Consider the following 24074-nt stretch of genomic DNA (forward strand, 5'->3'; position numbering starts at 1 on the left):
CCACTGTGAATGTCTGTATAACAAGTTTCTATATAACTACACAGAAGGTTACACAATTCTGTATACCTCTTTTTTGTCTCTTTCTTGTTAGTGATTTTACTGATCAATCAGGTGGAATCCTAAGAACCATTTTTGAATCATAATTAAGCTTGTAATGATTTTCCTGTGAGTAGGCATTTGTGAATTTGTCATTTGTGCTCATGGGACAAATGATGATATTCTTGTTCAGAAGCTCTTGTTTGACATGTAAAATATGCAGTGCAAGGGGATAAACTGCCCTTTGGATAGGTTGCAAAATAGGTAGAGAGCAGAATCTCCTCTGTATTCCAGGGTCACTAGGGAGTTCAGCTTAAATGAGAAACTCGTGTCGTCACAGTCGTTGTCACCCTCCTTTAACAGTGAATCAAAATAATGACAAATATTTGCCAAAGTCATACTTGATCATTGACTTAATAATGACCCACTTTGGATCAAACCAGAATTCCTGAAAGTTAATTTTGACTTACATTCTTAATAGGATTTTGTACTGTTTCTGGTAAATTATTTGTCTTTTTGCAGTGAAGCAAAAAAAAATATTTAAAAACAAACAAAATTTTTCAGGTTTTCCAACCAATCAGCTGTATTTCTAGTAGAAGTTTGCAGCTTCATTCTTCTTGATATTTGGGTGACTGAATTTTTTTCTTGCATTAAACACAACAGTTCTTTTCATCGAGGTGATTGCGGCCAACTGTTGTGTTCACTTGTATTACTGTTAGATGTTACTCTATCTAAAAATACTAAGTTCTCCATTATTCAAGGAAGGAAAATGTAGTTAATTTTCTACCATGCACTGCAACATTTTCTTCCCAGAAAAGTTCAAGAATAGCTCTTTATAATGAACCCCTGTTGAGGCCTTGTAGACACAGTATAATTTTCCACTCTTGTGCCTCTAGTACAAAACACTAGTTCTTCATATTCATCCGTGCATTTCAACTTGTGTCATACGAGACTTCTGCATGATAACCGCAGAACTGTTTTAACAACAAATAAGCGGAACATATCTGTTGTAGAGAAAGATCTCAGCTGCCTACTATTTGTAAATTTCAGTATTCGCCATACAGTACTGAAGCTAAGATAGAGTAATGTTCGATAGATTGATGCATATGTGTAGTTGTTCCTTTTCCAGTCTTCTCTCCCTTACCAGGACTATGAGGGTCCTGGAAAGACTTCTTAACATGCATCTTGTGAAGGATAGTGGTACCCGGGAACTATACCTTTTCAGCCTATGAAGACTCTGCTTGACAATTTGATGCATGTCTGTCTTAGTATTTTCTGTCCTTCAAAGCCTCAGGTTGCCTGGCTGCTCAGTCCTTACAACCCAATAATCTGACAAATTGTTCAATAATAACAAGAATCACTTTTATGTTAAGCTTCTCTTATATTGCCTGGGAGGGTTTTTTAGGTACTCTGCTCTCAGAAAGGTCAGAGGAAATTAAAGTAATTTTATTTCCACCCAATCTTATTCTTCTCTCATCATCATTCTGAGAAATCCATCTCCTTGCTCAACTTTCTTCATTTGTCAAGAAAAGTCAACATGAAATGTGAATTATATAGCTATTAATGAACTTCTTTTTAAATGGGCTGAGAAGATATTATTACCAGAGACTTTCATAATCTCTTTGGGGTTGGGTGGAGGATGACATTGTTGAATTTTTTATTTGAAAATAACAAAGAGATGAAAAGGAAAAAAACAGATCTGAGTGATTTAAGTGTCATCAGAAAAACATGTTGTATTGAATATATGGCCCTAGGTTGGATCTGGAAGGATGTGCAAAGTACCTAACTTGTAGTATATTATGCTGCTTATTGGGTTTCCCTGCTTGGATATAGAGGGAACTGTAGTACATTATGTACAGTACTCAGTGCTGGCAGATATAAAAAAGTAGCCTTCAGCTGTTAAATAGATGTAGAATTCACTGCTGATCTTTGTGATGACAGAGCAGTACCTCCACATGTGGCAACTGGGAGAAGAATTTGGCAAAGAACAGGAAGATCATACTAGACAATGCTTAAGAGCATTCAGTAAATTTATCACTTAGTGTTTCTGTTTGAACAATGGGGATGTTCTGTTTGAACAATGGCAGATTTTGATTGGGAAGCAAGAGCAGCTAAGCCATACGAAATGTTGAGAAATAGGTATAGATGAACCTGTATTTGTCTCATGAAAATTCTCTTTATTCCAGCAGCAACCATTCCAGTGTCAGTCACTACTAGGAGTCCCTACACATATGAACATCCAAAGACTGCAGAGGGTAACGATTATGAGTCATCATTAGTCATTCTTCTTTTCATTGGTCTGATAACATGTGCAGTTGGAAACAATTTTGTGTAGGCTTCTTGCTTATTCATATGTATTTCAAACACAACAAATGGAAATATAGTTTTGGTGCTTTATTATTTCTCCATATTCTTATCATGGACATATTGTCTTGTAAAAGACAGGATATCATTCAAAGAGTGATGATTAGACCCTTCAATTACGTTAGAAGAGGAAAGACTAAGAATTATCATAATAACAAAGATTTTATTAAATACAAAAGTAATATACTTTAGCTAAAAATCACATCTAGAAGTACAAACTGCTAAACATTTTCTGCAGAAGGGGGAAATTTTTTTGTTGCGCATGACAGAGCATTGCTTGATAATTCCTCAGATTTAAGGAAAATATTGTTATCTTTTCAATTAATCCACAGAAACTTGGGTTCAATCTAAGAAAAAGAAAGTAATTCTAGCTTTAGTTAGGATGAATGATTATATAAAGAAATACATGACAGCTACCTTTTTTGGTGAGTGATATCTTTAATAAATATGTTTTCAAACTATACTAAAAACAAAGGTGTCCTTTACAGTGAACCTTAAAATGTTATGTCTCATTTAAAGGACAATTTGTGTCATTGCGTTTTCTACGCAGATTGTATTCTGAGAAGGACTTCAAGATGCTTTCAAAGGTATAGCTTTGCTCTTTAAAACCTAGATGAAGCCCACATAATTTATAAGACTTCACTGGATGAGGATGGCTTTAAGTCTTTGTGTAAATTATTTAATCAAACACAACCAATTTGTTTTGATTGTTAGGAACAAATCACTCAGATTCACTTTTTCCGACTGTAGTAAGTTTGACGTTATGAAGTAGTCTCAGAACTCATCTAACAACCTTGAATTGGCAATGTCAGCATTGGACAACAATGTTTACTTAGCATCGTTTCTTAGCTCTCTTTTCTTTGGCTTTTAGCTAAACTTCTAGAAGCTAATTCTGCTGCAGATGAGGATACAACTCTTTGATTATCCCTTTCTTCAAAGACTCTGTCTGCTTATTTTGCCCATATACAATAATGTTTTTTGCATTAAACCCATAGCACGTTTTTTTCTGTGTTTATTCATTGATAAGAGCTAAAGATCATTTCCTGGACTTCATTTTTTCATTGCTGAATGTGATTCTTCTAATTTACTTTCAACTTAAATGCTGGCTTTTAACAAACTAAGGTTCTTCCAGTTCTTCCAGATCCAAAATCACAATCCACTCATTTGAAGCCCAAAGAATCTGCTAAGACTAAAACATCTCAAGCTAGACGTGATAGGGCACTTCTATTGAAATTGTGTACTTTGAGGCTTGTTATTAGTGCAGAATATGAAAAAGAAAAAAAAAGTCAACTTTTTATCCCTGGAGACCAGAGAAGGAAATAATTCATTATTTTGGGATAATATTTATACAAAGGGAAAACAAATTGCTTCAGAAAACAATTTGCAGACCTAACAGATTTGATTTTGTTATCAATATCTGAAGTGGTTGTTTTTCTTTGTAAGAACTCACTAAGTTTTTGAAGGCAAGCTGAAAATGGAAATGAGTGTTATATAGAAAAATACATTGAACTTGAATTCTGAAGGTAGTTCATGAACTTACATAGTGGAAAAGTCATTGCGATCAGGGATATGCAGTGAGTACATTAGTAAGACTAGTAACTAGTTTAAGTTTCCTATGCAGTGTCTGGCCATTGTTGACAGAAAGAAGTAACACTGTTTAGTATTTTTTTCTGATTTGCAGCAGTATTAATACTAGGCTATATTACACTGAATGTTGCTAGAAGTGTAAAATATACTGTAGTATCAAAAGCATCAGTTGCAAAACAAGTTTTGTAGTTTTATTTATTGTAAATCCTCTTTTTAAAATAGGTAGATGTATCAGAGGGTTTGGGATGTGAGTATAGGTTATAGAAAATGCTGTCTTTAGGTCTGTATGGCTGTATGTTCTATGTTGCTTTAGTTAATACTGCTTTGAGAAGGGAGAGTTTATCAGTTAATAGTATTTTAACATATTTTCTGTACTTCCAGGAAATTTTTATAGATTCTGCTATTTCATGATTTAGGGTTACGATTTTTTCCACCCTTTTTTTCCCCTAATTTGGCGCGTATTTTGTGAGGAGGAAAAGGACATGATGTATTTGGTTTGTGATCCAAATTAGGAGAGGACATAATGAAAATAAACTAAGACGCTTTACCAAAATAAGTTTTTCAGCTATAGTTATATTGTTCTATAGCTGTACCAATAGCAGCCTTTTAGCTCTCTGTTTGATTGCTCACTCTAGAGGGAAAATGCAACTGTTATGTCATGGTCAGTATGTCACTTTCAAGCAGCAGACTTCAGTTTGGGGATACCTGGCATTTTTGTATACCAAGAATCCTTTGCTGTCTCTGAGTTTAGCTGTTCCTAGTTTAGTTTCTGTTTAGCTTGCTTGTTCCGGGTTTCACTGTTTTCAGTTAGCATATTTTGCTTCTGTTGCCATCAAGTTTGTGCAATTATATTTTTCCTATTGAACCATTACAATTAGGAAGTTTAATTGTCCTTGTTTGTAAAAAAATAAGAGTTAATTCGAAGTTCCACATTACTGCAGTGTAGTATTAACACCTGCTTTTATACTTACCAGTGGAATAATTATTAGTTTTCTGGAGTATTTTCCCTACTTACTGTGTCATACTGTTTCTGTTGCAGTCTTGGAACCTATTACAGCTAGAGTTGAACAACCAAGGTCAACGATAGGTAACAATATTTCCTTGGCAAACTGTCATGTTTACATTTTTCATCACAGAAAGCATCAATTAAATTAATCACTTCATGCCTTAGGATTGTTTAATTAAACTTCACTTTTCTTCTAGGTAATTCTCTTGCTTGGCATTCATGATAGTTAAGCCTATTGCTTTCTTCACAGTTGAAATGTCCACTTTTTTAAAGGAAACAAAGTTGGCAGCTCTGAATCATCTTATAATTATGCTTTTCTGTGATTTTTCTCAGCTTTTCATTCAAAAAAATAAAACCTGAACTTCAAAAATAACTAAACTTCTACTTTCTTGCTTAGATTGGTGCTGATCAACTTCTTACCCACATTTTCTTTTCCAGCTCCAAAGGAAACTCAACGTTTTCATTCTAAACCTAAAACTTCGCCCAAACCTCATATCCCACAAGCTAAAGATGGTAAACTGCTTTGTGTGATTATTTTTAATACTGTTTATATGGGATTGAAACGTACTTCTGAGCAGCTGTTTAGTTATCTGAGCCAGTTAAAACACAGAGGGTTTGTGTTCTCATGTGTGATCAATGTTTATTTGCAGTGTTCAGGAGTAGTACCATTCATTAGGCATCTTTCATCATGTGAAAGAATGAGTACGCTGCTCCATGGCAGAAGGAGGATAATATTACTGTTAAACTCAGATTACAGTGGTAACCAAAGAAAATATCTAACAAATAAAGTATGTATTGTGGCTACACTTCTAATACAATATAGTTTTACAGTTTTAATATAATGATGTTATTCATAATAACAATAACAATAGTTATTATTATAGTTGCAATAGTGCTACTATTCTCATAGAATAAATAACTTTTCCTTTTAAGTCACAATTGTTTAATTTCATGACATTATTATTTTCTGCACTATGAACAAATTACACAGGGCATGGTTATTGTTTATTTATAAGTATTAATATTTATAGCATTAATGGTCATTTATGTCATACTCCAAAATACTGGATTTTTATACTATGTCATTAAAGATGAGTACAGTTGAGTTTAGTGGTAGGTATAAAAAATTACTCTCTATCTCTGCTGTCCAGTTATTACTATCAACAGAAAATTACAAAGGTGTCAAATACGAACATATGTTATCTCTTGGTAGATGCAAAGTATTTAATGATAATCACTTCACTGGAGTTCTTTAAAATTGTAGACAAAGATCAATATTTTTGAAAGCTGATATTATCTATTAGATATAATTTCCTCATGTAGAAAACAGTCAAAATCCTTGTGCTTGGATGATGTTTCAACCATGGTGGCTGATTGTAAAAGAAAGTTTCCAAGTTGCAACTGAAAATACAACTTTTCATAAACTCAGTGTTTGAGTCTATGGCCATTGTTCATTACTTTCTAGCCTTCTCAAAAAATGGTTTTGTTATAAAAATGTTTCAGGTTTGTACTGTTCTGTGTTAAAAAAAAACCTATGGTTTCTTCAAGAACCTATAACATACAGAACTTTTTTTACCATATCATCCGCTTATCTTGTAATAGTCTTAAAAGGTGCAAGGAAATTTTTTCACCCATACAGAAGAACTGACACAGAGAGGGATATAATTTCTATTTTGTCTCTGTTTCTAGTGTAAGAAATGCAAGAAAAGAGCATCAATTTCAGATCCTCATGCCTCTTAAACACCAGGTTTCATTTTAGATGCCAATTTAGAGCTGAAGGGTGTGATCATGCAATACACCATTAAGTTCTTTAATAATATAGCACCCAGAAAACAAGAAAATTATCTCTGATTCCAATTGTATATATAAACCATATATGAAATGCACCACAAAAGGGAGAGATTTGTGTCCCTAAAATAACATTTTCTGAAAAAGGGAGTGATACATATTTTAACATCTAATCAAAGCCTGCAAGATAACTAAGCTCACATTATGTTTCAGCTTCCACTGATTTCTCAGAAGCTTCATTTAATAAAACAGATCTTGTACGAGGCAGTATACACAGTATATAATTTAAAATGCAGTTACTAAACAAGTAATACTAATTGTAAGTGGAGTTATTCTCTTCAATTTTCATAATAACTGTTATGTTTTGTTTCTAATACAGTCCTGGAATCTATAACCCTTAGAACTGATCAACTAAAACCAACAATAGGTAACAGTTTTACCAACAGGAACCATCACATCTAGCATTTTTCTCAGTATGCACTGAACATCACAAGAACATCTTCATTGCACTCCACTGCCATGATTGTTTACTATCAAATTTATTCGGTTTTGTGTGTGTGTGGTTTTATACTAACAATTCATAATCTTCTTGTTTGGGTTTTCTCACACAAATGTGTTCTGTAAAGTGGGTGGATGCAACACATTCTACCTTTGACCATGTGTCTCTGTATTCAATTCATGTCCTGTGCTGCTTCATCTTTTATACTGGTTCATGCTTACTGGCCTTGCTTTATGTTATCCCGTTACAGGGTTTCTCCATCAGCACTATTCCTTTTTGTACCAGACTTCACTAATCATATAAGCATTTTTCGTTTCCAGAGGGTTCCAAAGGCATGTGTTCTTTTTTAATATTATGTGTTCTGTCAGTTTCGGTTCTTAAAAGTTTAATAGTTGCTTTTTTTTTTTTTTTTTCATTTCAGTACCAAAAGAAACACAGCGTGTTCCCTCCAAACATAGAATACCACTAAGCTCAGAGGTGCCACAAACCAAACCCGGTAAGTACATTGTTTCTTCACCTTATCATACTGATATATGTATCTTATGAATTCTACTGTGATCAGTGAAGCTTCGTATTTATATGTATCCCTTGGGTGTATATGCTTGTGCATTCCTGTATAACAAGTCATGATGTATAGAACTTCTAAGTAACCTGGTAAGTTTGAAATCTCTATCTTAATTTCTGTTTCACATTTTAAGCCATTGCAACACTAGGCGTTTTCTGTGCAGTTGTTAGTGGAAATAGATCTATTCTTTGTGTACTTGCTTGAGTTTTGGGAAAGTGAAAAGGACTGGGATTGCAAAGAGGAAGAGTTTATTTTCTGTATTTCTGAAATTTTATACTTGCTTTTAAATTCCCAGGCACTTTCATTTTTACTTTTCAGTTCAGTTTTGCACAGCCCTTGTGTTGTTCAGAGGTTTAAGAATGTGTAGCACTTTCTATAACATTGTTTACATAGTTTGGCATGGAGTAATATACAACCCCATGCTAATTATAGTTGAGGAAGAAAGTTACACAACTCACACTCACAATTGCATGAGGGACTGTGGTGGCTTCATCCAAGCCAGCAACTAGGCACCTACTAGCCTCTTGCTCTTTCTAACCTGCAGTGGGTTTGGGGAGAGAGTCAGAAGAGCAAAAAAAGAGAAGAAAAAAATCATTGTTCAAGACAAGGACAATTTAACAAACAAGGGAGAAAAAGAGAGGAAAAACTATTGATTCAAAGGCCACCGCACACCACATGCCACCAGCAGACAAATGCCAGTCTAGGAGCAGTGGGTTTGGAGAGGTTTTGTTGCTGAGTATGGCATTGTATGAGGTGGAATATCCCTTTGGTCAATTTGGTTCAGCTGTCAGTGTTATATCCCCTCCTGGCATCTTGCCCATCCCCAGCCAACTTGCACAGGGACAGAATGAAAACCAAAGAAGTCCTTGATGATGTAAGAAGAACTATTCAGCAACAGCTAAAACATTTGTGTGTTATCAATATTGTCTTGGTTACAAATATAAAACAGAGCACCAGAGAGGCTGCTATGAAGAAAATAAATTCCATCCCAGCCAGACCCAGTACAGGTATCCAAGTTATATGCAGTATTAGATTCCCCCTCTGCTGGGAGAAAGGGCGGAGAGATGACAACTAAAGTTCCTTCCCCCTCTTGTAAGTCTGCACCTATTGTTTGAATAAAAGACTTGAAATAAGTCAGGAAAGTGTACAAAACTGAAGCGGAAAAACTACCCACAATTTCTTTGTGGCTTATTACAAAAGCTTCAGATTATATTTGGGCTCTGTTCTGTATTAGAGCTATTGCCTTGAACTGGAGACAGTTCTGAGCAGCATAATACTCTAACGTGTGTTGAGTTTCAAGGAAGAGCCACCATCTGTCATTGGCTGTAGTAGGGATGATATGATCATTATGGAGGTAGCGATTGTAATGTTTTGATTGGTTTTTGATTGTTCCTGATAATACTTGTATTTGGTTTTTATCATGCTAATGCAGTTCTGGAATCAATTACGTTTAGAACTGAGAAACCAAGGTCAACAGAAGGTAATGATACTTTCTTAATTGAATAGCTATGCTGTCTTTCCTCTTCAACACAAATCATTAAGAACAGAGGTGCAAAATATTGTAACCTTTCTTTGTATGTGCCTTAGTAACTGAGCAATCAAGATTCTCTGTCTCTTTCCTTATTTTCTACAAAACAGTTGAGGAGGATCCTTGTGCCTTCAAAGTTGTTATGAACATTATGTAGGGCAATTCCTTCACTATTTAGTGATAAGAGGCAGAGGGCAGTTTAGAACAGGATCCTAACTTGCATATTTTCATCTGTACTGTAGAGGTGGCAATGTTTTAGTCAATCATATAGTTTGGGTGTGCAGAGCTGCATGTTGCAAGTTTTCTGTCTCTGCTTTCCTTCCCCCAGTGTTACTAAATGAAAAAAAATAATTCTGTTTCACTCAAACGTCAATGCCACTATCAGAACAGAATCACTTCACTGATTTTTAGGTCATATGCTTCCTTGAGGTAGATCCATTTGGCTAAAGCATTTTTATCATTTTGATCTGGTATTGCTAACCATTTCAGTACAACCTCCCTTACAGAGCAGTAGTATCTGTATTTGAAGCTACTTATTTTGTTTTCTGTTCTTTATTTTTCTAAGCCCTCTTCTTAAACAGAACCAGTAATTCAGTCACATGCTTAGCTGATGATGCCACAGAAGATTATTTCTTTTCTCTATAACCTGATTTTCCTCAAGAAACCCTTTCTTTTTGCATTGCTCTCACAGTACATCTTTGGTTCAAATCTTCGCTCTGTTTTTATTGACTATTATGGGTAGAGTGGACACACATACCTCAGAAAATTTTAGTATAGTGAAACCCAGTTTCTTTCTTTCTTTTAGCTCCTAAAGAGACACGTCGTGGGCCTTCCAAACCTAAAACATCACCCAGTCCACATGTTCCTTCAACTAGAGCAAGTAAGCTTATCAGTATTTTGCCTTTTAGTGCAAGAAAGTTTCATCAGCTTGAAAACTGTCAAAATTGATTAGTTCTCTGAAGGTACACAGATACTTATTTAATAGGCTACAGTTTAATGTTGTAATTAAATCCTGCTATATAGCTATCATAGAACAAGATAATCAACTAGATATTCATACATGTCGGTAAGCTGCATAATGTCAGGAATGTGGGGGTTAACACTCATCTTCAGCCTTAGCACATAAAATTTGTGTCTTGATTTCTATAAAATGTGACAGATGTATTAGTATTTTCCAACTACTCATTTGCAAGTGTAAAATTACAGTACTCTCCTGTTCCCAAAACTCTGGAAATAGTTCTGTCCATTTGAAAATCAGTGGTAAATTTCCACATTTCTCATGCTTTGACTGCTTTGCTGGAGAATTTTTTTAATACAAAGCTGATTTAAATGAGCAGCAGATTTTTTTAATATGAAACACTTGAGAAGCACAACTAGGGAAAGAGAACTGCAGAACTTTCTACTTTTACTCTGTAGAAAGCTCTGTTGATAGAGCTGAGAGGAGTAGAGAGCTAATCCAGCACTGCACTGAAACAATCATTTAGTTTTCAGTCTCTGCACTAACATAATTTTAATTGCATTGACAGGAGATCTCTTTGTGACTATTTTCAAAAGGCAGAAATACTTCCTAAAGAATTTCTTTGCAGAAAATGCATCTCCTGTCAGGAAAATCAAAATACTTATGCTGAATCATCATCTTCAATAGCATGTTCAAAACTTTGCTCATCTTCATAGGTCTGAAAGAAAGTCGTCGAGTCCCTTCCAAACCCAGGGCATCCCCAAGTCCAGATGTACCATACACAAAACCTGGTAAATACACTGTTGATTTGTTGCACTTGAATTTTCAGAGTTTCTTTTGGGTTGTCCTCATTGAATCCAGTGTTGATTAATATCTCTTTTTATTATGAACAAATAGATTTTCTAGTGATCATTATATACATATTTAAAGGAACATAGAGCTGATTTTATTTTTAGTGGCTGAGTTTTAATGAGTTGTATATTCTTTTCAGCCATATGACAGCTACCACTGATGAATAGTTTATATAACATGGTAGACAACATAAAAACATATTAATATTTTTGGAAGAAATTGCATTTCTTCTGTGCCTGTTGAAAGATACTTAGAGAAAATCATATTTGAATGCCTTTGTGTGTGACTCTAAATATCTGTAACTCAAATGACTCATATGTTTGTGTGCCCCAGTAATGGAATTTGACCCTTAAAACTATACTCAATAGAGATTTACATAGCAGTGAACTGCCAAACCTGTCACTCTTGATGTTTCTGAAAGCATCAGTTGAAATTTCCATTTGAGTGTGTGTATATTCACTAATTCCAATAATGAATATTTTTTTTAAAAAAAGAACAAATTTAAGTATGTGTTCCAACCTTAGAAGAAATCAATCATGTAAAAGGGAATATATTTACTGTTTTACTTGTACTAATCGCTAATTCTGTGTACGTTCTCATTTTTATAAAGTTTTGACACCTACTACATTTAGAGTTGAACAACCTAAGACAGCAACAGGTAAAGTTTTCACTTTGGACTAGTCATTATTAATTTTTCCTGGCTGCTCCTTGGACCAAAGATTACATATCATCAGTCTGTTTTTCATGTCATCTGTTTGTGGTTTTGGTTTGTTCTCTTTTCTACTTATTCAACTTAATTCTACTCTGTTCCAGGTATTGAAAGATTCCTGGCTATTTTTTTTTTGGTTTGCACAGAAAATTTCTTTCACTCTCTCACAACTTGTAATTCCTTGGACACTTGTAGGAGACAAGCATGACATGGCTGCAGCTGTGAGAGCTGAGATGCAGATTGAAACATGCCTACTACACTTGTCTGTGTTCTTTCTGGTTTTGTTACTTGACTCCAGATATTGCTTACTTTATCAATTTTCGACCCATGTTTTCATTCATTATTTTCTTTTCTTCTTAAATTTCTCTGTGTACCTGACACTCAATTTTTCAGTCTCTCATGTAAGGATCTTGCTTTTCTTTGCAAACATGAGGCACACCAGTGCCCGTGCAATTAATCTGTCTAATTTCTGAAGAAAACACTTAAAACAGGTCTTTTCTTTCAGCTCCCAAGGAACCACAGCATACTCCCTTTAAACCTAAAACAGCTCCTACCCCAGATGCTCCACACAGCAAACCTGGTAAATTATCTGGTCTTTTGTCAAGCTGCAGTTGATAACTGAGCAACCGTTTTCAGGGTGGGCAGTGGGGGAAGTGGTCAACAGTACGTTCACTGTTACTTGAGTATCATTCCAGCTTAAGAAACCTCTGCAATGCTGTGGTTAAGTCATACTGCTGATGAAAACTGCAACAGTTTGAGACTTTTTATATATATATATATATATATATATATTATGAGGATATTGCCAGAAGAAGAAATATTAGTGACCTGTATGTTTAAATCTATAATAAAAAGTTATTCATTGCTTGCATCTGGGCAACACACTTCAGTTGTTTGCACTGTGGTTTTGAAGCTCGTATGAGAAAACTTCTAAAGCTGTTGCAGTGGTTTTCTTTTACATCCAGATTAGACTGAGAATTCCCTTCAGTATCATTTCAGTTAGGGGTCGCCTCGGCATAAATCTGATTTACCTGTATAAGATAATCGGTGATTTCACTGAAGGGTGGGTTTGGTTGTTTTCTAAGTACCTAGATGTTAAAAGCAAACAAAAATTGAACTCTTTGTAACTATAAACCTCTCAGGGTAAATGCCCATTGCTGTTTTAAAACTTCGTTTTGCTGGTGCATGTAGTATAGTGCTGAAGGGGGTTTTTTTTGAGGGGACAGGAGGGAAAGGGAGAGGCTCCTTATTATTCTGAGTGTTTATCAACATTTTTCCCAACAGAAATCATTCCAACCTTCCATGAACCAGATACTACTATGATTCCTCATATTCCTGAAAGAACAAAGGCAACATTGGGTAATCATGTATATTTCATAACTAATTACTCTATTTTCCATTCTTGTTAGAGCAGATCATCTTAGAGAAAGCAGATTACATAGTATGAAATGTAATCATGAAGTTTTGTTCTGCTTCTTCATACTTGCTTGCCCTTTCGTCTTGATAAGGGTAATAATGCATGAGCTCAATTACTTTTGAAGGTCCATTTTCTTGAATTCCAGCATCAGGACTATGTTATTTCCTCAGATGTTTTCCAGTAAAAGGTGAATTTATTTAAAATGCAGGTAGTGATTTCTGTAATTTCTGTGTCTGAGTTATGGATAATATTATCCTAAACACTCTTTTGCTTTGCTCCTCACTTCTTTGCAGAAGAAAATTGCAAGCAAATGATAAGATATCAACTGTAGCATAACACATACCAAAACAGACCAGTTATGTGCCTCTCCAAATCATATACTCGTTCTTAAAGCCATCTTCTCTGCTAATTCCTAGTCATCCGTACTGAGAAAGCTTGCTTAAACAAACAAAATATTACCTGAGAATTCTTCCTTCTCAACTTAATTGGCAGATATGGACCAAATAACAGTCAATGAATCCAATCAATACTAGGCAGCAGGAGTATAGCTGAACAATCTTTGTTAATAATCTGTCCCCAGTTTCAGATATTGACCATGATTTTCTGGGAAAGAGGCAATATCATTAAGGAGTTATTAATAGCAATTTAATAATCTTTAAAATTTGTTTTGGTTTTGTTCTTTTTTTGAGAAAAAGAAAATGAAAAATGCTTTTAATCATGTTTCTATTTTAGTATATACTCCCTGTATGCGTTGACACTTAAGTTAGTATTCATTTGTTAACTTTATATACATAACTTTATGAAGTTTATATACTTCATAAAGTATATACATCTTATACACATCTGAGCCTACCAGATGCAATACTCATATGCACAGAATGGTTCTTAAGAGCAAGGAGGGTAAAGAATGCATAGGCTAAGACAGATATTTTGAGGATCTCTCACACTGGTATGGATTACAGGCTAGCAAGTGCTAAGAAAACCTTTTCCAGTAAATGATTCCTACACAGCAAGAATTTTTAACTGAACAGTATGAAGATAAGACTGAATAGTTCCCACATAAAACCAAAGAAGTTAATTTATAAATCCAGTATGATATGAAGAGTCCACTGAAAAATAGATCCTGTTCTTAGACACTTAGGTATGGCAGATGTGGAAGATGTAGACTACTACTGTCTAGTTTTGTCTGACTACTGTATGCTGTTAATGACTATATTCTTCGCTGCTTCATCCAAAGCTACAAATTTATATATAATTTTGGGGAAGCTATTTGTACCATCAGCCGTTTAATTTGTTTTCCTTTCTTTCCAGGAATTCCAACTGCTTGATTTTCAGCTTTACCTTTCCATAATTTGCCTTATTAGAGAGCAGATCATACTTATGTTCCTTGTGTATTATGAAAGCAGTGTGTTTTTTCAATTATTTTTCCGGGTGCTGTTTGTTTTTATTTCAGCTCCAACTGAAAAACAATTCATTCATACCAAATCAAAACCATCTGAAAAACCAAGAGTGTTGCACACCAAACCTGGTAATGGAGTCATTCTTTTTATTTTGTATTTCTTTTTAATCATTCTTTCCCCTAGCCTCAGGATTTGTGCTTTTTAACCAAATTATTTGTAACTGTGTTTGCGCTGAAACAAATGCATTACACTTAAGTCAGTCAATCCAACGTATGCTAAAACTACATTGAAAATAATAGTAGGATTGGTAGTGTGGCATAAAAAATGTTTTTCCTCCTTTCTCTTGCATGTAGGAAATGATTACTAAAATGTAGTGATGTGGGCATTGATAAATCTCAGTGGCTAGATAGATTCAGTTCTCTTTCATTATTTCCTGCTAATGAGATGCTTCTCTGTGAGCGTATATTTTTTTAAAATCTATTAAATGCAACATTATTGCTCCTTTGCAATGTGTTTGCACACTGCAAACTGACATTGTGTGCTGTACTGAAACAAAAGTAGTCTTAAAAATATTTACAGTGGGCTGTGTCACTTCCCATTTTTCTTATAGAACAAATACATAGAAGTATTTAATAGAAACATGATATCTGTGAGCAGTTGATTTTTTAGATGTCCTGCTACTATATAGTTTGGGGCATTTTGAAGGTTTTAGAAATAATGCAAATAATACTTTCTTTCTACTACAGTTTGATATTCTAAGATTCTTCACATTTTCTCCTTAACAGCAATACATCAGACAACTCCACAACCAATTATTACAAAATCTTCTACTACCACTGAGCATTCAAGGGCAACAATGGGTAAATAAGTTTCCTTAAAGTTACGATACAGGTATTTTTAATTTTTCAATGGAGAAATATCTAGAGAACAAGCTCTGGTGTGGTACTTTGTGTAACATCATTCCACTGTCCTTCATCCTGCTTGCATACATGCATATTTCTTAACACAGATGAGTCTCAGTTCTATCCTAGAAGTAAAGCAGAAATAGCCTACGAATAGCCCATGTCTGGTCAGAAGATTGTGTTTGTCAGATCTTCAACCAAATTCAGTTGTCTAACTTTTCTTTCAGAGCAAGAATTTTAGCCACCAACTCAACTTATCCTACAGCACGATACTAGGATTTTTCTGTGTTTTGGATAGACATTTTGTTTCAGGTTCCATAAAGCCATGGAATTGTTATTGTCTTTTTTTCAGGTATTTGAGGCATGCATTTTCTGTGGGCTAAATATGGCATTGAATCATGACTCCTGAAGAATACAATAATAATCTTTTTCCTTTTCTTTCAGCTCCAAAGGAAACACTGCTCATTCCTTCCAAACCCAAAACATCTGTTGAGCCAGAAGTACCACAAGCTAAACCTGGTAATTTAAAGTTTTTAACTTTAAAAGCGTTGCTGGGGCACTGTCTTAGTTACACTTTCTGCTGTCATTCAGTGCTGCAGTCATGTGACATGCGTGATATGTATACAGAAATTACTATCATTGCTTAGCTCAGAGCTTATTAATAAGTTGTATCAAAGATAATGGCCAATTGCATAAATTTCCATGGAGAGCGAAAGGTAAGATGGCTCGGATTTTTAACATAGTTTGTTGAATTGGTGGGCTTTAGCCATTAAAAATAGGAGGAATTTTATTAACTTAAATAAAAATATACTGCTGCAGCCAGCTTCACTAAGTTCTTCTCTTTGGGGGTATTTTGTTACCGTAAATACATCTGTTTCAATATCTTGAGTACTTTTGAAACTTGGGGTACAGACTCTCAGTCCAAGATAGATGCTAAGAGTAAAGGTACCTTCTTCCTATCACTGATTTTTTTTGCAGTATGGTTAAAATTTAGGAATGTATGGTTAAAATTAAGGATGGTAACACCTCAGCTTTAACCTCAGTGTGAAATACATCCATAAAAATTACTAGGTAGGAAGGTTACAGAAGAAAAAATATTGTTAGATGTGGAGTGACAACACTACTACAAGAAAGAGCAGCTCCTAATCTTTCATACTCTCTGATCTAACCTACAAAATAATAATATTTTAATTTTAGACAAATAGATTAATGAATAGTTTTATTGTTATCCCCTTTTCTCCCCTAGACTTCTAGCCCTTTTTATACAGCCAAAAGAAATTTAAGCAGAACATTCAAGAACTGTGCATGTATCTTACTATGAAAATCAAACTGAACAGTCCAGGAATCACAGAAGCAAAGACTAGTTGGTTTTGGAAGGGACCTCTGGACATCATAGAATTATACAGTGCTTTGGATTCAGGTCATCTGGTCCAACCCTCCTGCAGGGGCAGAGACATCTTCAACTCCATCAGGTTGCTTAGAGTCTCATCCAGCCTGGCCTTGAATATTTCCAGGGATGGGGCCTCCACTACCTCCCCGGACAACCCGTTCCAGTGTTTCACCACCCTCATTATAAAAAATTTCCTCCTTATATCTAGTGTAAATCTACCCTCCCCTGGTTTAAAATTGTTACCCCTTGTTCCTATATCAACAAGCCTCACTAAAAAGCCTGTCCTCCTCCTTCCTGCAGTCCCCTTTAAGTACTGGAAGGCTGCTATAATGTCTCTCTGCAGTCTTCTTCAGCCTGAACAATCCCAAGTCTCTCAGTTTGTCCTTATAGGCAAGCTTCTCCTACTAAAGTAGGTTTGCCTAGAGCAGGTGAAAAAGGTTTATTTTCTAAAACTCTTGTTTTGAAAGACTGTCTTATAAGTAAACAATTTAGAGCCTAAGTCTCAGTTGAATAAGAGCTATTTCCAATCATACCATAGGGAAGAACTGCCATGTTTAAATACCACCTCAAATTAGTTTTAGGCAAAGAATTTTAGAAAACAGAATTTATACGTTTATTCTTTTCCTTTTGAATTTTCATTCATTATAATGACTTATATGCAAAATAAACTACTCTTAGGAAATTTGTTAAAAATTTGGCAAAATTTAGCCACTGTCTTTCATGCTAGTAAGTGGGTCACTTTCCAGCTTCCGTATTTTAACCTTATTTCTGAAAGACAGAGAGACATCTAGTGTGTGCCTCTGCCTGCCAGTCTCTTCTTTTCCCTCAGTAACTATATTTCACTAAGTTCAGTCACATTTGAGTGAGAGAGAAGAAAGTCGGGAAGATAAATACATTACCACAAGCTTTTAGAATTTTTTTAGGGAAATGCAGGTTAATACATCCAGTGTGAGAAAGACCACGGACTGTCAAGACTCCACCTTTAGGACATTCATTTTGAAGTTGGTGAGGGGGACAGTAGATAGTTGCACTGTCTGACTATCAGCATGAAAATACAACCAGACTGATCAGAACACGTGTCTGTCTCATGTATGTTAAAACAAATGCATAGATAGATTTTTAGGAAACAAAGGACACAGATCCTTAATGAAATCCAGCTTCTTTAATTTCACTTCTCATAGGATGTTTTATTTCTTGTAGCTCCAAAGGCAACACACTTGGGATCAATTAACCTTATAACAGTTCATGTTGTCGATGGGTCCAAAATGACTTTGGGTAACGGGAATATTTTGTCAGTTTATTTTTCACGGAACTTTACTTTCTCTGCTTTTGCTATATGACTAAACTTGCACTTTAATTAACAGAAATACCTTAATATATCTTTATTTTATTTTCATTTGCTAGTCACATTCTAGTGCACTTAAAAAGTGTTGCCAGTTTTCGTTTTCCAGCCTTTTTTTCTTTCATGCAATTCTTTCTAGAAATAAGTACTGCATGTACAAGGGTGAGGAGTTGTAAAAAAAGGCATTACCCGATCATCTCTTCTTCTTTTATTTGACTTACTAATAGTAGATATCTTCACAGTCTTAAAAAGTCTTCTGTCTGCATGAAAGCAGGATTTTCAGCCAGATTTCTAGAACTAACTCTTTTTATTTATGGTTTGCACAAAGACAGTTTGAATTTCTCTTCCACCTGTGCTGTCTTATGTTCAAAAGGAAATCATTTGCAATTGATAAGCAATGATATCTCCACTTTCAGTTCCCAATGAAACATACCAGATTTCATCCAAGCCCAAAATTGCTCAGGCAACTGAAATTCCATGGTTCCATACGGGTAAGTTCTAGGGTTTTCTTGAGTTGTTGTATTGCGAGTCTGTAGATCTTAAGTAAAATTAGTTTAACGTTTCATGGTCTGTTCATTATTACTTTTAAAACTATTTCAAACATTTAACACAAAAAATTATTTTTCCTCTTATCAAATGTATTTTTTTCGCTGCTCTGAAAAATCAAAGTTTAATCAGTATTGCCTCAAAGATGAATATGAAGTTTTGAACAGTGTTAGTGCTGTGTATTTTATCCTCAGATGTACAGTGTTGCAAACATTAAATGTAATTTAATTCCACGATTTTCCTTATAAAATATCAAAACTAAGTCTGTAAAACTTTTCCAAAATATAGCTGTCAATAATGAGTAATGTGTTCTTTCCTGCATAAGTATTTTCTCTGACACTTCAGAGAGGCTGTGTTAACTGTTGTGGATAGAATGGTTATTAGTGTCAAATATCAAAAAGCTACTGAGTTATAGTGGTTGATAATTTGGCATGAGATGACAGTGACTACTGCCAATGCCTTCAGCTTTCAGTGTAATTCACACAAATTCATTAACAACTAAAATATCAAAAGCATTTGACAAGTGAAAGGCAACAAGAGAAAAAGGTTGAAGGCTTCTGATTTTAACCTTTATGTAACAATGTGCTTCAGCAGCCCTACACAGTGTCTGCATTAAGGGCTTCAAATGGAAGAATATTGTTTTCTCAGCAATATTTTAATATTTCATGTTTTTATCTGAATATTGGACTTCGAAAGGCGTTCATTTTGGTGTTTTATTTTGAGGTTTTTTGTTTGTTTTGTTTTTTACAGAACCTAATTAAATGTCTTAAGGCCATGGATACCTTGCAGAGCTAACTCTGTATCCATATACAGTTGGGTAACTGGCTGTAAATATTTTATATCTTTTCCTAAACCTAAACATGAATGTAACTGGTCAGACTGCATGATGGAGTCATCTGACCACTAAAGAAACTAGCATATTCAGTGTGCATTTGGGATTGGAACTCATAGAATTCTCATATGTCCATTTTTCTGTATCACATCGGTGCATGGACCTTTTTTTCTGGCAAGTTACACTGCATTATTGATGTTCCTTTTATACACAGTATTTAAACTAAACCTTATTTCTTTTAGCACCTCATAAAACACGTCTCACTTCTGCAAGACCAAAGCCATCTGATAAATCACAGATGAGACCTGGTAATAATTGTTTATTCAGTTTGGGATGGGGAGGAGATTAATAATTAATTAACTAGTTTCATCTGCTCTCTCCATAGAATTTTAAGTGTTGTTGAGAAAAAGGGGGTATTTTTCCTTTCAAGTAACCAGTCTAGAGATAAAGCCAAAAAAAAAAAAAGAAAGAAATCAAAGCAATGTATATCATCACAGCAAGTGTCACTTTTTCTTTTTTAATAAAGAATTATTGCATCACATGGAAGTCTGTTGGGTTTTCTTCTCATGGAACTTTTTTTTTTCTTCTTTTTCTTCTTTCTTTTTTAAACTCTCTCACAGCTCTTAGTAAAACCACAGTAGCACCAGCTAGAACAATAGCACCTGGACTGCCAAAGTGGATTGTGCCAACAGGTAAAACTTCAGTTTGGGCAAGGGGATTATCTTATCAGTAAAAGACATGAATGTGAGATCTTCAAACCATTTTGAGCCCTGCAAAATATTTCATTGTGTTTGATTGTAGAAGTTAATCCCTCAGAATACTGCATGTAATTGCTGTTACTGGTCATGCTGTATAATGTCTGTGTTTCATTATGAAGTTTTATTGACAATCAGAATAAACTTACAGATAGATTATTAATCAATCAATAAATAAAAAATACACATATTCAAAACAAACCTTTGGTTGTTCACCCACTACTAACAGTGCTGCTATTCCGTATTATTGCTCTGTGCTAGCTGGGTTAGGATAACCATCTACTCTATGAATTCCTTTGTCTGTGTAATATTTCTCTGTACTAGGATTTCCGAAGTATATTGGGCAGTTTAATACCTATTTTTTACCTTGGTATGATTTGAGGTACTCATTCCTGTACATAATTTTGAGAAGACCACCATGTTTCTAGAAATGGCAAAACCTTAGAAGAGAGGTTTGTACATTTAAAAGTAGCCTGTTTAGAATATGACATACTCTTCTGAATAATATACAGGAGGGATGTCTTCACAGGAAGGGTGTGCTCTTTGACCTTCCGTAGTCCTCCTGCTAAATGAAATGAACCCATTGAATTCCAGGGCATCAGGGAAAGTTACAGTACTACATAACCAATGGCAGTAGTTGTTGTTCATCACTTTTGTGTGCAGTACGATCATAAGTAAGCTTTCTAATGTATGATTACCACAAGAGGCCAAATGCACACAGGTGTCCAGGAGTAGTTGACTTTTTAAATCACATTATGAAATTGGCACAAATGGACAATTATGTTAGACAGTATATAAAGCTTTTCCTTTCTTCTATATAGTAGTAACCTTTGCAGAGGTAGATTAAAAAGAAGGAAAAAAAGAAAGCATGCTGAGTAAATTAGCAGTATAAACATAATAGTAGATACACTAATTGTTAAATGTAGTTTATTGTGCTTAGTGCTGTTTTAGGTGACTGCTAAAGTATGATTTTAAGCAATCTTATTTTAAGCGCTCTTCTTGGAGCACTGTCATTATTTCCATGTCTTTATAGTAGTGCCAGTTACCAGGAAGAACCAGAGTTTCACTATGGTAGATGATGTAAAAAATCATCAGAAGACTACTGCCTTCCTGTGAATTCTTACTCACAGACGAATAAGTATCTTCTTTTTAGAATTCTTCTGGAAAATTATACTTCTAATAATGTTTTCCATTGCTTGGTTATGTAAGTATTTTTTCTCTAAGTTAAAGAAATGTCCTGAAGAGGTCTATTACCTAGATTTTATGTCCTGCCAAGTGAGCCCTTCAAGTAGAACCTAGTGCCCAATATACTAAGGAAGAACTGGCATGCATTAATACTGTCTCTTTGTGACTACACCCTTCTGAACTAGAAACTCATTAGTATCCTTCTGCCATCCTGTACTTTTCTTCTGAGAAGCGTAGAGAAATCACCAATGAATTTTGTATGTTTGTGACACATTGGGAAAGGACTGCAGCTTTCAACAACTTTTTGGTCTGTACATTTCCTGGTGATCAGTGAATGAAATCCCAAGCCTTCCTGTAGGGAAGGTACATCACAGTGTAGTGGCAAGTGCAGTGTCTGAGCCTACGAGGCTGTGCTCACAAAAATCATTTCACACAAAAAAAGCGTTCAAGTAATCAATTAAAGATATCTATATCTCTCCCAAGCAATGTGCAATTCCTAAGCCTGCAGAAGAGATTTAGAAAAGAGAACTCCACTAACCTGGAACCGTAAATCTTACCAGCTGAACAAAGAAAAAAAAATTCTATTTCAGTAGATGATATCTTAAAGAAACTAAAAACTTCTAAGATCTCTGGATGAATTTGGGGAGTGGGGAATTTTATTTCTTCCATTATGAAAATGATATGTTGTTTTCTATGGTTATCTTATCAGAACTCTTAATTTCTGATCCAAGCTGATTAGAATCCTTAATTGGACCATAAGCAACAATATGTTTTCAGGCTTACCATTAGACATTACATGATTTTTAATTTCTCTGAAGAACACCATATTTACTGAAGAGCCACGGACATTCTGTTGTTCAAAGACCAATTAGGATCTCTTCATTCCTTGCTGGGCTGGCACTGCTTTTGAATGTAATTCAGTTCTTCCTGATTGTGCTCATTAGCATCAGTGCAAAGATGTTTCACCATACGGACTCTGCTTGGCAGCTGCAGGGCTCACATGATAAACAGTGGAATTTCGTTTTTCCAGTGGCTGGTTTCATGGCAGGCTTTTCAGTCTCCTGGCTAGCTGTAGTGTCAGGTGGTAAACTTGACTGTGAGAAGGAGCCAGGAGTTGCCTCCTCGTGACTAACATTCCTTTTAGTTGTCTGCCATGTTTTATCAGTTTTTTTTTCTAGAATTTCAGTTTATTGGAATGGCTTTTTGTATTTGTTTTACTGTATCTAACTTGCTTTTACTTAATCCTAGCCATTTAAAAATTGCTCCTGATCTGTTAAGCTTCCAGATAACCTTCAGCAAACAAATTTTGAGCAACATTTCCATTTCCCGTGTGAAAGAGAGAGAATTGGTTTCCACTATAACAGCCCTTAACTTTGTGTTGTATTTTCATTTCATTTTTGAAACTGTAGATGCATAGACATGTTCTAGAGGAACTCAAGTCTTAAAGTATTTCAGTTTTTTTTTATCAAAGGCACTTTTCCCAGTTCTTCACTTTAAATGATCCACCCTCCTAATGACATTCCCGTTATTAAAGATGCAGAGGTTAGTTTTAAGGTGTTCCAGACAACATGAATATTTCCAGGAAAAAAAGATAAAAGTAAAAAAAGACACAAACACATGTGCACATATATTCTCAGTTCTGTTTAAAGTTTGGATGAACGTGGCAAGTCAAAATGCTTATAATAAGGAAGTTATGACAGCTAGCATAAGGCAAATGTTATGATAAATGGATCAAGCTGATAGTGCACATACATTGTGTGAAAACACTAACTTTTATGTAACTTTGAAATGCATTGAAACATTAGAAAAGGAGATTTTGTCAACAGGGGAGTGTTGTAGTTTGGTAAGCTTTTTCCCTGAAACCTTAACTTTTTTTTCATTACTGCTTTACTAATAGTAGAGGAGCAGTACAAGTCTCCTAAACCCAAAACCAAAACATTACTTCTTCCATCTAAAATGTATACAATGTTTTGTTCATCCCTAGCTGATATAAGTCAGAAAAAAAAAGTGATTCTAAATTGAATTTTAAGGAGCAGGAGAGAGGTAGGTTGTTCTGTAGATGCTGTAAGGTGTCATGGATACTTGGATGATAGTGTGATTTAGTCAACGTGCTACCATGTTTTGTTGATATGTTTATTGTGAGATGAAGATAAGAAACTAAATGTACTCTATGAGCCATGGTGTACAAGATTATTCTTCTTTTTAAAGATGATGCCAATCTTCTCATGCAACGTCTTCCTTAAACACTATTCACATGAAACAGTACGCTGATAAGTGCACGTGATTAGTACTCTGGTGCTTTGTATATCTGAAGATTTAATTATCCATTTCATTTACCTGAAGATAAATTGCTGTTATATAAAACCACAGGATGTGTTTAGATATTTGGGTTGCAGGGACCAAGTGACCTGTG

At 34.9% G+C, this 24074-nt stretch overlaps 1 protein-coding gene across 41 annotated transcripts in view; it reads left to right on the forward strand.

Annotated features, from left to right (window-relative positions):
- ABI3BP (ABI family member 3 binding protein) overlaps positions 1-24074 on the forward strand; it is a 152181-nt gene that overhangs the window by 93674 nt on the left and 34433 nt on the right. For 23 of the 41 annotated variants that reach the window (XM_054056979.1, XM_054056988.1, XM_054056996.1 and 20 more), the window contains 18 exons: positions 2223-2291; positions 5027-5074; positions 5432-5506; positions 7161-7208; positions 7702-7776; positions 9278-9325; positions 10179-10253; positions 11048-11122; positions 11794-11841; positions 12398-12472; positions 13177-13251; positions 14763-14837; positions 15495-15569; positions 16056-16130; positions 18202-18276; positions 18760-18834; positions 19964-20029; positions 20342-20413. In XM_054056979.1, the coding sequence (XP_053912954.1) occupies positions 2223-2291; positions 5027-5074; positions 5432-5506; positions 7161-7208; positions 7702-7776; positions 9278-9325; positions 10179-10253; positions 11048-11122; positions 11794-11841; positions 12398-12472; positions 13177-13251; positions 14763-14837; positions 15495-15569; positions 16056-16130; positions 18202-18276; positions 18760-18834; positions 19964-20029; positions 20342-20413 (1224 nt within the window). The remainder of the gene's footprint in view (positions 1-2222; positions 2292-5026; positions 5075-5431; positions 5507-7160; positions 7209-7701; positions 7777-9277; positions 9326-10178; positions 10254-11047; positions 11123-11793; positions 11842-12397; positions 12473-13176; positions 13252-14762; positions 14838-15494; positions 15570-16055; positions 16131-18201; positions 18277-18759; positions 18835-19963; positions 20030-20341; positions 20414-24074) is intronic. The other 18 variants (XM_054056980.1, XM_054056998.1, XM_054057009.1 and 15 more) reach the window with 14 other exon arrangements.

This window comes from Cuculus canorus, chromosome 1 (assembly GCF_017976375.1).
Source record: "Cuculus canorus isolate bCucCan1 chromosome 1, bCucCan1.pri, whole genome shotgun sequence".
Taxonomy (NCBI): Eukaryota; Metazoa; Chordata; class Aves; order Cuculiformes; family Cuculidae; genus Cuculus; species Cuculus canorus.